The 15,917-nt window shown below is 38.7% G+C and overlaps 1 protein-coding gene across 2 annotated transcripts in view; it reads left to right on the forward strand.

Moving 5' to 3' along the window:
- The window catches only part of LOC121374330, a 90,893-nt gene that overhangs the window by 23,490 nt on the left and 51,486 nt on the right, over positions 1-15,917 (forward strand). For both annotated transcript variants that reach the window (XM_041501395.1, XM_041501396.1), the window contains exons 10-15: positions 5,279-5,413; positions 6,045-6,300; positions 7,604-7,703; positions 9,398-9,486; positions 10,166-10,351; positions 15,241-15,382. In XM_041501395.1, coding sequence (XP_041357329.1) covers positions 5,279-5,413; positions 6,045-6,300; positions 7,604-7,703; positions 9,398-9,486; positions 10,166-10,351; positions 15,241-15,382 — 908 coding nt within the window. The remainder of the gene's footprint in view (positions 1-5,278; positions 5,414-6,044; positions 6,301-7,603; positions 7,704-9,397; positions 9,487-10,165; positions 10,352-15,240; positions 15,383-15,917) is intronic.

Here is a 15,917-nt window from a genome sequence, read left to right on the forward strand (position 1 = left end):
CTCAGGTGGATTACTTGAACTTTGTTCGACAATGGTAGATGGAGTCTTGCGCAGAGCAGCACACTGATGGCAGTTGTTGGATACAGAGTCAATGGAACGATCCATGTCAAGCGCAAAGAAGTATCTTTGAACTACCTTCTTTAGTTGAAATGCTGACGGGTGATTCAACTGAATATGTAAAGCATTGAGGAGACCTTCTAGAACTTGTCGGGGAACAACAATACATTCTCGTGTGGGGAATAGTGGATCAGTTCGCTTTACGACGAGGAGACCATCTTTGGCAATGGTTACCGTATTGATGTAACGTTTAACATCTTTGATGTTGGTGAGCTTCTTCGAAGGGCGAGTACCTTGAATCAGGTGAGAATGGGTACGCCGTAAATCCTTGCACTCTTCTTGTAGTGAGTGCCAAGTTGATCTTGTGGTGAAGGGTATCCGAGTCTTACCTGATAGTATGTCATCTATGAGAATGTGTCGAACCACAGAGAATTTTCAGTTTCTTGGATGAAAGTACATATTTGACACGATTCATTGTGACACTCTGGAGCATTTCGGCTAGCAAAGTCTGATGGGATATTTGCATTACCAGCTAGATGACGGACGGAGGCTTGAAATCTGCTGACTGTAGATAGAAAAGTTGAAACCCGAGGACTTGCTGAAAATTCGCCACGGCATAACTTCTCAAAAGCAAGGACGCAAGGTTTGTTGTCAGTGAGGATGATAGGTTTCAGACTGGACTGGATGATATAAGGACTGAAGTGTTTTGTGGCAGCGGCAATCGACAGCGCTTCAATTTCACATGGTAACCATGTGACTTGACGTGGTCTGAGTTTTGCGCTGAAGAATCCTGCAACGCGAGGTTGATTGTGGCGAGTTACATACAAGGTTGCTCCTATGCCTGGATCCTTAACAGCTCCATCTGTAACAATCCAAAGTTGGTCTTTTGGATTTGGGAGAACGATTGCTTTGTTTGACGAGAGCATTGTCGGCATGAGAAAAGGCATCATGAAGGTCATTGCTCCAAACTATTTCATCTTTTGACTGGCGACCTGCGACAATATCATCAAAAGGGGCAAGGATCTTCGAACAGCCGGGTATAACGCGGGCGAGAATTTTGTATGCACCAATGAATGAGCGCAAACCATAGACTGTGTTGGGAGGCGAACACGACGCTAAAGTAGCGATGCGGTGAGGACTAGCCTGAATACAGCCTTGTTGCCAATTCCATCCTAAGATTGTGGTTGATTGTGGAGTGATTATTGTTTTGTGTGCTGACAGTCTTAAGTTGTTGTGTCGAAGGGCTGTCAACAACCGACGCCAAGTGTTGATTAATTCTTCAGGTGTATTTCCGCCACAATACAAGTCATCAGCGAGTTTAGTGACAACCCCTTCCGTCAATAAATCTCCCAGAACTCTACACATAAGTTCCTCTAGTGCAGTTTCTGAACCTGGCATACCCATTGCCGATCGGGTGTATACACGGATACCGCGAAACGGAGTAGCGACGCCACAATACTTCATGGAATTCTTGTCAAGTGGTATTTGATAGAAAGCGCTGGACAGATCAGTGGTAATAATATATTTCCATTGACCGATTTGTCTCAATGTTGAATCTACATCGGGTAACAGGGACGGCTGAGGTTTGGTGTAACGACCAACATCACCGAATGATGTGACCAGGCGATGGCCGCCTGATGGCTTTCTGACAAGGAAGGAAGGTTTAACGTACTCAACCTTGATACCTGCATCTTCAGGACGTTTGAAAACTCCCTTGTCCTCGAGGTCGTCGAACATCTGTTGAAGTTCTCCGAGTTGCTTTCTGGAGTACTGGGGTACTCTTCCCTTCCTCTGAGGAGGTTGTACTGGACCCATGTTAACTACTGCTTGGAATGGACCACTGGCACCATTATAGCATTCTATGGAAGGGTCAAATACATCATCATATTCCTGAACTAGAGCACTGAATTCCTTTCTGATTTCTGGAGCGAGAATACGGTGAGGGTCTATTTGAATTTGGTCTGAGAACTTGCCATATGACTGTGATTTGATATTTGTTCTGGGGAGATGTGGTTTGTCACTGACATTGTCAACTTCTGGGATGAATACTGGTCGAATCTGGCAAAAATGTTCATTTTTCCTCAGGAGTTGTGGACTGTCGGTTGTGTTTGGTATGCGAATTCTCCCCGAAACACTTTGGAGCAGACTGTGTGGAGGCCATGTTTTGGCTTGTGTAGCATGAATATTATCGGTTCGTGGTTCTACAGCATATAAATCATCTTGAAGTGCATAGTCATCAGGCACTGGTATTTCAACATAGTCACCGGGCCACACTGTGGTAGTAGTGGGTAGTGCTCTGAGTACACAAGCTCGGCGAATGGTGTGTTGATCCTTTGTTTCGGATGTAGAGCCATAGTGAACAAGTGTACCATCTTTAAGACTTATCTGACGCCTTGCAGGTCGAATGCCGATGTCGTTACTTTCCATAAATGGTGTCGCCAGCAAGTATGTCTACGTCTAGTTGTTCCACGATCAAGCCTTCAAAATGGAATTCCTTATCTCCCCGAGAGAAAGTGGCAGTAGTTTCTCCAATCACATGCAAGGGAGATGAGCCATCTGCTTGATGAGCTGATTGTGATGTTTTCTTGATGTGAAATCCCAATGCTTGTGCAGTTGATAACCTGACCATGTTTCCAGTGGCGCCGGTGTCAAGAGTTACTCGAACATTGTTATGTTTGTAAAACACATTTATGTAGGGTGACTGTCTGATCTGTACTCTCAGTGTAGAAGCACTAGAAGACTGGTGAGATTCAGATGGCGATTCATTTTGTTCGTCGTCATCAGTGTCTGCAGAGTCCTGGTTGTCAGCTATATTGATTATTTGTCGAGCTTTTAGAAGGAATTTGCGATCACTTTCAGGAAGGTGTTTGCACCGGCTCAGGAAATGATCATAGGAACAGTCTGCTGCTTTGCATATGGGGCATACTTTGGATGGCATCCGAGAGGTAAAATGCTTAGCCTGTTGGTGTCTGGGTATTTGTTGCGACCGCCATGCTGAAGAGCGCATGACCTTTGCATCTTCAGATGTGCGTAATTCATCGATTAATGACGGCAAAGCTTGTGATATTTCTGGCTTAATTGATGCTAAAGTTCTTGATCTAAGTTCTGTGCCATACCTTTGTTTGATAAGTCTAGGTAGGTCTTTATTGATAAGTCTCAGCCACTGAAGAACAATGAAGTTCTCAAGAGATGGAGACATTTCCTCATCTTCAGCAATCTGGTCACCATGGTGACTGATGCCACTGTCATGTGTGAGTAGATTGTCTTCTACAAATGCAGTTAGGCGCTGAAAGAGATCTTCCGGTCTTTCCTCTGGCTGTAGTTGAATTTCATCAAAATCCAGAAAATGACCCCCGGTGGATTGGAAGCCAAAATGTAGGCGTATTGACTGCCAGATGCAAGGCAGAGATGTGGATGTTTTGATTATGGTGTTGCGAGATATGATGGGGCAATAATTTGCAATTTGTCCCAACATCAAGTCTAAGTAGTTGCTTTTTTGTTGAGCTGTAAGACGTTGTCTTGCTGGGATATGTTCACCATCGTCAGCGAAACCTCTTGTGGGTTCTGCACGGGACTTCTTATCCCACGTATATCCATCGGCCAGGAAACGGCTGAAGTTGGGATCGAGTGACAACGTGTACACTATATTTTGACGCCAGTTTTCGAATGAATTTACTGTTTCTACTTTTGTTAGAGACCATTGTTTTGGAGCGCGGTGTGTCTGTGCCATGGTGTGTTGGTGTTGTAGAACTACGATGAAAGAATGTGTGTTACAGGCGAGCTAAACGTCGAACCGATCAGCTACGTGACGTAGTAAAACTATACAGGACAGCTTACGAGAAAGTCTGCTTGTGTTCAGACGCGTGGTTTCGATACCTGCTGCCACCACGCCAGTTAAGAGAAAAGTTGCCACCCTAATAGTTACTGATCGGAAACACAAACTTAGAAAGTAAAACACAACTTTACTTGACAAATACAAAAGGAGAAGGAAGAGTGAAAAACAAGGGCGATTACTTTCACCCAAAACACCTAGGGAGATAACTCCAACCAAGGTTGCCAACATAATATCTGGCGCTAGTTTTTAAAATATCGGTCATTGACACATGATTTTATTTACTCTTTTTGAAAATGTATTTCTTAATTGTGCACATGCATTGTCGAATTATTAACCAGCTAGTATAATTATTCCAATTAACATCAATGTCGCCATTTGTTTCCCAGCATCTAGTAGAATGTGGATAAACAAATGTATGTGTATGAATGCAAAACACTTTTTAAGGTGCGCAGGTGTGATCGCGCTCGTACAGCGCACGTAATTTCAATCTAATGAATGTGAAAAACAGTGCACGTTACACTGAACAAATGGCACATGTAAAATAGATGGGTATATTTATTTCCACTGTTTACAAAAATCAACAGTTTTCATAGCTAATAGGAAGGTCCTTTTATTAAAACAATAACATTTAAAAACATGGCAGTGGCTTCCATGCAGTCATTAAATTGGTATTTCTCTTTGTTGAACAAATCGGGAAATACTGGTTTAATAGACAATTTTGTAGACGTACCAGTCAAAATCCAGTCGGAGCTACACTGCCTATTTTATTTATTTTGGAGAGTGGTTTTTCACTCACCATAGCATATTGAGGTGTGCGATTTTCTACTCGCCTATAATTTTCAAAAACCAAGGACTGACACACTCTTAGCATGTGACATATTTTGACTTGGAAAAGCTACAGGTGGTAAATGCAGATATTAGCATTTCAGATTTTAGTGGAGATCCATTCAGATTCATTCTTAGTTGGGGGGTTTTGTGTCTTTTCTTTAATTTAAAAAAAAAAAATTCCAGTTTATTCCATGAAAAATAATTGCCACATTTACATTTGCTTTATATTCACGTGGCTTAAGTATAATTAGTAACATTGTTAATACAGATTATTTTCCACAAACCTTTATGCAATTACAATGTAGCAACTCAAAAGTCATGGAAGATACACTCTTTAGTTAGAAGTAAATAGTCAGTTATAACAGAAAAAAAGGAAAGGTTTCTAGGGTCTATAGTTGTTTTCTATTTTTGTAATACTAGTCCGGTAGCAAAAAGTTTGGTTATAGCCCCTCCTACTAGTGTTCATTTATATTTGGGGCATACACAGAATCATGTAAGAATCATTCTTACATATGTGATGAAATGGAATAATTATTTGATTTTGATTTTGATTTTGAGGTGTTTCTGTCTGCGAAGATCGGTTGTCACATCCAGTTCAGATCAGTGTTGTTTTATGTAAGGGTTGTAACTCAAACAAATATATGGAGATGGCCAAATCTGGATCTGAATCCAGGAATTTGCAGAGGCCAGTTGGTGAGTTTTTATTTAAAATTTCAAGAGCATAAAAGGATTATTGTCACAGTGGCAATAAGACCAGTCATTTTATTTTACTTTCACGGTTCAACCTGTCATTTGACAAATTGTCATATTTGACTTGAAATATATTATATTCCATTGTAGATAGGGAATTGAATATTTGCTATATTAGGGCTTATTTTTAGTGCACTTTGAAAATTTCAAGGTTGGTGATGTGTCACACCAGCATTCAAGCACCCATGCAAGAATCCAATAAAAAACCCAGCACTTAATTACTTGTTCTTTTTCTGTATTTGTTGTAGTGTTATCCAACTCCAAAACCAGGTTGGCTCCCTGCTGTGCTAGTGTGGCATATTGAACCATTCTAATAAATTCAAACTTTTCTCACACTTCTAAGAGCATGCCACGTTAAAATATGCACTAGGGAGACCCCTCAATCACCCACCTTGCTTTGGACTAACTGTTAGCAGGGATTAAATGTCCTATTCAGCCATTGCGCCAAGACGTGTGTTTTAAATACTAATATTTACTATATATTAGTGTATGTTTAGATTGCAAATTAGCTAGTTGATTCAACACAATACATTCGTTTACGTTTCTAAACCTGTTTCAATTTTTGTATTGAAAGAAACTAAAGACATACCAGAACAAGGGAAACCACTCCATGAGCAAAGTTTGGAAGAATTCTATCGGACGACAGAAATACTTTATCCACTCGGTGCTGGGAACCGGTCTGCCTCTCGGAAAACACACTCATCTAAATCTTTGAGAAAGTCAAAGTCTGCTCCACATTACAGAGAAAAGAACAGTTGCGACAGGTCCAGGCGACTGTCCAGACAGAGTGAGGACCCAAACCGTTTGGGCAGACAGCTGCAAAGTAGCAAGTGAGTAACCAGTGGAACATTTAAGAACCGGCCTCAGTGGCGCAGTGGTTAAGCTGTCGGACTACAGGCTGGTAGGTACAGGGTTCACAGTCCGGTACTGACTCCAACCAAGAGCGAGTTCTGAAGGGCTCAGTGGGTAGATGTAAGGCCACTACATCCTCTTTTCTCTCACTAACCAACTAACAACTAACTCGCCGACAAACAAACTAGATAGCTGAGGTGTGTGCCCAGGACAGCGTGCTTGAACCTTAATTGAATATGAGCACGAAAATAAGTTGAAATAAATAAATAAATACCATTCAAGAGTTAATATGCATTTGACATCTTGTTTCAAATTAACAACAGTATAACATTTTGAGAATTACAGGGACATTCCTGAGTTTGCTACAAGTTTTAAGATGTTATCGACTAACAAAGACTTTTTTACGATTGTAATTACATATCAAATACATTTTTCTGCATAAAATATTAGTGGCTGTATATTAAACGTGTTTCTGATTGTTCTAATATTTGTACTAGGTTAAATTTAATTTAATTTCCTAAAATATATTTTTTCGTATGTACGGAATTATTTGAAGACAAAATCCAGTTTGGGCTTCGTACAAATATTAAGACGACCAGAAACACATTGAATATACAGACACTAATATTCTAAACAAGAAAATTTATTTAATATGTAAGTTTAATCATAGAAATATTTTATTGGTCGGAAACATCTTACAATGTAGCAAACTCAAGAATGTCCCTTTAATATACATTTGGGCTTGTTAAAAGTGAACAATATAGTATTTCAAAGTTAATAATAATATATTTGGCATCTTGTTTCAAATGAACTGTATAACATTTCATAGTTAACATGCATTTGGCATCTTGTTTCAGATGAACTGTATAACATTTCATAGTTAACATGCATTTGGCATCTTGTTGCAGATGAACTGTATAACATTTCATAGTTAACATGCATTTGGCATCTTGTTGCAGATGAACTGTATAACATTTCATAGTTAACATGCATTTGGCATCTTGTTTCAGATGAACTGTATAACATTTCATAGTTAACATGCATTTGGCATCTTGTTTCAAATGAACTGTATAACATTTCATAGTCAAAATGCATTTGGCATCTTGTTTCAAATGAAGAATATAACATTTCAAAGTTAATATGCTTTGGCATTTTGTTTCAAATGAACAACCTTATAACAGTTTCAGAGTTAATATCCATTAGTGTTTGATTCCCAGTAGCCTGTGTTTTTGCTTACGCTAGAGTGTCATCAGACTTGCATGATTTCCTTTATTGTTTCAGGACACCTGTTGATAAAGAGGGGAAAACTGATATAAAAATGGACATGCTCGTTTCAATGATTGATTCTGTTAGTCACGAAATGGTCGTCAACAGAGACCCGGTAAGCAATGCAGCTTGTGATGGTTGATACTGGTGTTAGTGGTGTAGCTAGCGGTATAGAGGTGGTAGTGGTCATGGGAATATAGTGGTGGTGCTCGTTGTAATGGCAGTGATAAAAAGTGGCATTGGTGGATAGTCAGGATTTTCCCCAGGCATTCTGCAGTTCAAAACAAAGGCCCATTACCAAAAGCAAGTGAAACTGAAAATTCTGAATTTGATTTGATTTAAAAAAAAATTATGCGTGTTCTGATAAATTAATTTAATAATGCAGCAATACATCATTCTGTGGCCTAAAGAAACCCCATCCCAATGCCATCAGACATTGGATCCTGACCAACAAATACTGCATAATTCCCTGGTTGTGTTTGTAATGATTAGAGTGGTAATGGTGTTAGTCGTGTTGCTAGTGTTGATGGGGAGATTGTGGTGGTGCTCATTGTAATGGTATCGATGTTGGTGGCACTGGTAGTGATGGTGGTGATTGTGATAATAGGTGTGGTACTGAACTGATGTTAATAGTGTTGCTAGGGAGATAGTGGTAGTAATACAATTGATAAAAGAGGCATTGGTAGTGATGGTGGTTTTAGTGATCTTGCTATTCATGCTGGGAGAGATGGTGGTAGTGATGAAAGTGGCATTGGTAGTGATGGTGGTTTTAGTGATCTTGCTATTCATGCCGGGAGAGATGGTGGTAGTGATGAAAGTGGCATTGGTAGTGATGGTGGTTTTAGTGATATTGCTATTGATGATGCTAAAATAGTAGTAGTGATGAAAGTGGCATTGGTAGTGAATGTGGTCTTCGTGATATTGCTATTGGTCCTGGGGGAGATAGTGGTAGTTATGAAAGTGGCATTGATGGGGGTGTTGATGGCATTAGGGATAGTACTGGTGTTAGTGTATGTTGCTATTGGTAAAGGGGGATATAATGTTGGTGATGAAAGTGGCATAGTAGTGATGGTAACATTGTTGATGATAGGGGTGGTATGGGTATTAGTGGTGTTGCTAGTCATGATGGGGAGATAGTCGCAATGTATCTGGTTGTGATGGTAGTGATGATAGTGGTAATAGTGGTAATGTTGGTAGTGTTGTTGATGATAGGGGTGGTACTGGTTAGTGGTATTGATAGTGATAAAGGTGAGAATGTAGTGGTGTTGGTTGTAATGGGAGTCATTGGTAGTGATGTTGGTTTTTGTGACAGTGATAGTGGTAGCATATATGTTTGTGCTTGTGATTGTTATTTGTCAGTGCATATTATGATGATGAAAATGATGATGATAATATTAATAAATAGAGATTATTATACGAGCTTGTGTGTCGTACTGATTTTACGAAACCAGTGTCAGCGTTTTTGTATTTCCCAAGCGAGAGCTGACACTTGTTTCGTAAAATCAGTACGTCACACAAGCTCGTAAAATAATCTCTTATATTAACAATATTGTTATTGTTTTGTTTTTTTTGTGAATAATAAGGAATGTTTCAAGGTGTTTCAGCCACAGCTAGAAGGAGACGACAAAATAACGTTAAATTTCAAATACACAGTCTGAGCTACAACTGCGGAAGCGATGTTATGTTATGACGTCGCTTCCCAGAATTACATCATTACTTATTATTACATGTGTGCTTCATATGATTATTATTAACTCGGTCACATTGAACCATGTGGATAATAATGTGTGTTCACTGTGTATCTTTCAGTGGTCAGGGAATCTACTTCGTGGATTGTCCCAGCGCTCAGCACGACCAATACGCAGCATCAGTCCTCCAGCCAGGACAAACACACCGATGTATGTGGACTTCCATAATACACATTATTTGTAGGGGTGGGTCCATTAATTGTGGTTTACATTAATCTTGGTCACTCTACAGATAACACTCCATAATACATTTGTTTTTAAATAATAAGAATTAAAAAATTATAATAATAAAAAAGGGGGGATTCATCATTTTGTGGGGGGTTTTCAGACTGAATAATCACTGTTTCTAAAATCAATGGTTACCCGACAGACTATCTTTGTAGAATTTTTAGTCTCCCTTGACCAATAAAGGTCACCATGGGCAACTGGGCGACTGTTAATTTTCAACCTTTCTTGAACAGTTAACTTTGCCTGTCCCACATTCTAGTGGCATCACTTTTTAATGACGTTACTAGATTTGTGCAAAACATCGTAATCAACCAATCACATTACAGAACATACTCACCATCTGTTTGTAATCCATAGTTAATTACATGAGAGGAGTGGGAGGTGTTTTTCGATATCCAACCACCCACAAAATAAAATTTTATTGAAGCAGTGTCCACAGAATTGTTCTAGTAAAAATGTTAATTACGGAAAAATGATACGGTGCATTCTACCTTGCCCTTGTGATAATTTAAGAAACAGTGCTAATTTAACAATACATATCTGAGATTTCACAAGTTTGTCTCACGTTATGTGATGGTACACTGAAACTATTTCTCTGTAGCTTTGGTGTTGTTGAACAACAGACCAGAAATGTAGACCAGGCACACCAAGAACCACACAGTGACAAAGGCACCTGGACGCTGTCCAAATACAGACCCACAGAAACCATCTCACCATCTCCCAGACTCAACACGCAGCAACAAGACTCACCACAGATTCAGGACGCATCTAGCACCAGCAGATCTAAGTGAGCACTTATTTATGACTTTCTGCTTGTAAAACCATGACTTGGATACAGAGAATAACAGGTTTATGACATAGGTTATTGGCTTAATTATGTGGTGGAGAACTCTGTGAGTCATGCCTAGTGGAATTCCACATTTGTTCTGAGCAGAGAATGGGGAACTCTGTAAATCATTCATAGTGGAATTCCACATTTGTTCTGAGCAGAGAATGAGGAACTCTGTAAATCATTCATAGTGGAATTCCACATTTGTTCTGAGTAGAGAATGGGGAACTCTGTAAATCATTCATAGTGGAATTCCACATTTGTTCTGAGCAGTGAATGGAGAACTCTGTAAAGCATGCCTAGTGGAATTCCCCATCTGTTCTGAGCAGAGAATGGAGAACTCTGTAAAGCATGCAGTGGAATTCCCCATTTGTTCTAGCAGAGAATGGAGAACTCTGTAAAGCATGCAATGGAATTCCCCATTTGTTCGAGCAGAGAATGGAGAACTCTGTAAAGCATGCAATGGAATTCCCCATTTGTTCTGAGCAGAGAATGGAGAACTCTGTAAAGCATGCAATGGAATTCCCCATTTGTTCGAGCAGAGAATGGAGAACTCTGTAAAGCATGCAATGGAATTCCCCATTTGTTCTGAGCAGAGAATGGAGAACTCTGTAAAGCATGCAATGGAATTCCCCATTTGTTCGAGCAGAGAATGGAGAACTCTGTAAAGCATGCGTAGTGGAATTCCCCATTTGTTCTAAGCAGAGAATAGAGAACTGTAAAGCATGCAGTGGAATTCCCCATCTGTTCTGAGCAGAGAATGGAGAACTCTGTAAAGCATGCATAGTGGAATTCCCCATTTGTTCTGAGCAGAGAATGGAGAACTCTGTAAAGCATGCATAGTGGAATTCCCCATTTGTTCTGAGCAGAGAATGGAGAACTCTGTAAAGCATGCATAGTGGAATTCCCCATTTGTTCTGAGCAGAGAATGGAGAACTCTGTAAAGCATGCATAATGGAATTCCCCATCTGTTCTGAGCAGAGAATGGAGAACTCTGTAAAGCATGCATAGTGGAATTCCCCATTTGTTCTGAGCAGAGAATGGAGAACTCTGTAAAGCATGCAATGGAATTCCCCATTTGTTCGAGCAGAGAATGGAGAACTCTGTAAAGCATGCAATGGAATTCCCCATTTGTTCTGAGCAGAGAATGGAGAACTCTGTAAAGCATGCAGTGGAATTCCCCATTTGTTCGAGCAGAGAATGGAGAACTCTGTAAAGCATGCATAGTGGAATTCCCCATTTGTTCTAAGCAGAGAATAGAGAACTCTGTAAAGCATGCAGTGGAATTCCCCATTTGTTCTGAGCAGAGAATGGAGAACTCTGTAAAGCATGCCTAGTGGAATTCCCCATCTGTTCTGAGCAGAGAATGGAGAACTCTGTAAAGCATGCATAGTGGAATTCCCCATTTGTTCTGAGCAGAGAATGGAGAACTCTGTAAAGCATGCAGTGGAATTCCCCATTTGTTCTGAGCAGAGAATGGAGAACTCTGTAAAGCATGCATAGTGGAATTCCCCATTTGTTCTGAGCAGAGAATGGAGAACTCTGTAAAGCATGCAGTGGAATTCCCCATTTGTTCTGAGCAGAGAATGGAGAACTCTGTAAAGCATGCATAGTGGAATTCCCCATTTGTTCTGAGCAGAGAATGGAGAACTCTGTAAAGCATGCAGTGGAATTCCCCATTTGTTCTGAGTAGGATAATGCTGATAACCTACATCATTGATCTGTTAATGTTTTTATCCCGCAACTCAATAAAAACTCAACAGGATAAAGCCGATAACCTGTGTTATTAATCTGTTACGTGTTTTTATCCTGAAACTCGACATGAAAAGTGGGGAAATCATCTTTATTCCTAACTTACAATATGCTCAAGTTGAACAAGCAAGAATTTTGCTGTATGGCATACAAAACTCATAACTTATTCTTGTAATATGTTGTATTAGTTGCCAAAATTAGTTTATAAGCTCATCATTCCTAAATAAAAATATAATTTTTGTTATATTTACCACCACAAAAAACTTTATTCGATTGAAATTAACAATGTATTCTAATTCATTCTGCATATAACGCAAAATTTGATTGGCTAATTAAATCCATTTGCGACAGTAAAATGAGCATGAACCTGTCGGAAGTTTGGGGGATTCCCCAAGAGCCTATTTTTATATCCGTATGCTACTTCTTGCTGTTTAGCTGGATGTATTTACTTTTAAAATACCAACTTGAATCTTTTTTTTCAATCAAAATGTGTGCTTCTCTAAATTATCTAAATCCTGTTTATAAATGTATGTGCATGACGCTGACAGGAATGCGGAAGTAAGTAACGGCAACTATGCCGAATTATGAATCTTTGTTATCGACCACCAGTTGTCGTGATGAGTATTTGTAATAAGTGAAATAGGTAATAATGATAGGTATAGTTGTTAATAAAACCATAAAATACAAAAATGATATTAGGAGCAGCATTTGTATTGAATGTAAAAGCATATTTTTAAATCTGCTTGAGCTGTAATTATCTTATAAGGTGGATGATTTGAAACACAAAAGTATTGACCAGATTTTTTTTAATACTGCCTTCATTCCAAAAAATTATTATTAAAACAATTTTTAAAAAAGAAAATGCATTTACTGAATTAGAATGGGGATAATTATGTTGTATTTGACCATTTGTGGATGTTCATGCTGGTTTCACAGTCACAGATATCTGTTTTACTGTCTTCGCACAGGGTTGCCAGTAAAACTCTATTTGTAACGGTAAAACCAGCGTGAATGTCTGCAAGTGATCAGATACAACATAGTTATGCCCTAATTGAACACACAATGTAAAGAATATCTAGAGAAAGCAAACAAGTTGAGTCATACAGGTAACGTGACTGTTTTAAGTGGTGACTACAATTGGTCGATACATTCATTTCAACTTACGTTCGTGCTTATATTCAGTTAAGGTTCAAGCATGCTGTCCTGGGCACACACCTCAGCTATCTGGGCTGTCTGTCCAGGACAGTGGGTTAATTGTCAGTTGTTAATGGTTAGTGAGAGAGAAGAGGGTGTAGTGGTCTTAACCTATTCACTAAGTCGTAAAAGCTCGCTCTGGCTGGGAGCCAATACCAAGCTGTGAACCCTGTACCTACCAGCCTTAAGTTAGATGGCTTAACCACGACACCACAGAGGCTGGTTGGTCAATACAAACAGTGAATAAAAGCAGTTAAGTTAATGAACTCGGTAGTTAAGTCAGACCTGTCAACCTTTAGTCAAGAGAAAGCAGGAGGTGTGTGTTGAAAAAGCAGGAGATTTTGTCAAAAAGCAGGAGATTTTTTAAATTCACACAATTTAACCCAAAATCGCAAGATTTAAAAAAAACATTATTACAATAAGTTATATGAATACTTTATAATGTCATATATACTTCTTAAACTTAGATCTTGGCATTAAAAAAAAAAAAAAAAAAAAAAAAGTTTTTTTTTTTTTTTTTTTTTTTTTTTTTTTTTTTTTTTAAGTTTAAATATTATTATGATTTAATACATATTTAAAAAAAATAAAAAAAATTATCCAAAAATGTTAAGAACATGAACAAGAAATAAAAAAGTTAATTAGTACATTTACGGTATTACACTTACAGCCTTACAGGTTGCGTTACATTATCATTTGTGGTTAGTGTACCCAAGTACCAAAGACAAATTTATATAAATCTTATAAATTAATATTCAATTTTTACTATAATGAGGAACGGTGGCGTGGTACTTATTTAAAATCATTATAATGATGCAATAAACATTGTATTTTCATTAATCATAAGTAAAACCTCATTACGGACATCGTGTGAAATATACCGGAATTATACCCATTTCCGTGAGTAACTTTATGTCAATGTCAAACACAACATTTTTTAATTGTACAAAAATAATTTCTTGAAGTGTACCCTTATAACCAACATTTTACTGCACAAACATACAAATTTAACTGACACAAGTATGTTTATACAGCTAATTGGTCTTTTCGTTGTCTTGCTGTGACATGTGATTTTAACATGCATCGTGTGTATCGCTGTCAACTCGGAGTCTGGCAGTTCAGATTCGTCATAGTTGCATTATGTAATCCAGTGGGAAGACATTTTACAATTCAGAGGTGTTATTAGAACTAAATTGGATAGTTTTTTTTTTTTATATGGCAACACTGAATGTCAATACACAGCCTGTTGAATTAGCGGCAATACGCTTCGTAGCCATTACGATGACAACAAACATTATATTAACACGTCATTTTATAAACTCCATGTGCTTTTTTAACAATATAAATAGGCTATCCCACAATTCTCACTTCGGCAAAGGTTAACCAGTCGGGACAATTCGGCCTGTTACATTCTCAGAAGCCGAAAGTAGTCGACATTTTCCGAATGAGAAAAAAAGGCAGTTACTTCCCTTTTATTATTTTGACAAAAGAGGATTGATTTTTTTTTTATGCTTACAAAAATGTCATTTAACAGGAGAAACTGTCTCCCGCACAGGTGAAAGGAGATTTGATCAAATACCGGGAGACTCCCGCGGAATCCGGGAGGGTTGACAGGTCTGAGTTAAGTTACTTTGATGGTATCTCATATTTGGAGATGCTTTCTATTAAAATCACTACATTTGTTGCATATTACTAGTAAACAGTTTACACAGCCACATTTAGTGATTTGCTTTGCTTAATGCTGTTGAATAGTTGGAAATAATGAAATCTCAATCTTTGAATGTTTTCAGAGGTCTATAGGACACTGTCATTGACACAACAACATGGTACTAATATGTGTACAATTAAAATGTGTGCCAGTTATGTAAATCTCATTTGTTTTTTGGTAATTGTTTCTTTCATAGACGGTCAAAAACAAGATTAGGCAAATCCAGTTACTCCAAGAACGTTCAGCGCCAGTCGCTGAGATCTGCTGGTGGAAGTCAGTCATCATTGCAGCAGCGTCCAAGAACAGCGCCAGTGTTCCATCAGAACAAATTTGATAAGGTACTTTATTTATTATATAAGGTGGGGCGGAATGTAGCCTACTGATGTGTGGTCAGTCTAGGATTGATTCCCATTGGTGGCCCATTGGGTGACTTCTTGTTCCAGTCAGAGCACTGATATATCAAAGGCTTTGGTATGTGCTATCCTGTCTGGATGGTGCATATAAAAGATCCCTAGCTACTAATGGTAAAAATGTAGTGGGTTTCTTCTCTAAGACTGTATGTCGGAATTACCAAATATTCGACATCCAATAGCTGATGATAAATAAATCAATGTGTTCTAGTGGTATCGTTAAACAAAAGAAACTATAACTTTTAACTTTATGTATTATATCTCCCTGCATTCATACAAGAAGAGGGGCGAGGCGTAGCCCAATGGTAAAGCGCTCGCTTGATGCACGGTCAGTTTGGGATCGATCCCCGTCAGTGCACCACAATTGGTACTTCAAAGGCCGTGGTATGTGCTATCCTGTCTATGGGATAGTGCATATAAAAGATCCCTTGCTGCAAATCGAAAAGAATAGCCCATGAAGTGG

Source organism: Gigantopelta aegis, chromosome 6, assembly GCF_016097555.1.
Source record: "Gigantopelta aegis isolate Gae_Host chromosome 6, Gae_host_genome, whole genome shotgun sequence".
In the NCBI taxonomy this organism is placed as follows: Eukaryota; Metazoa; Mollusca; class Gastropoda; order Neomphalida; family Peltospiridae; genus Gigantopelta; species Gigantopelta aegis.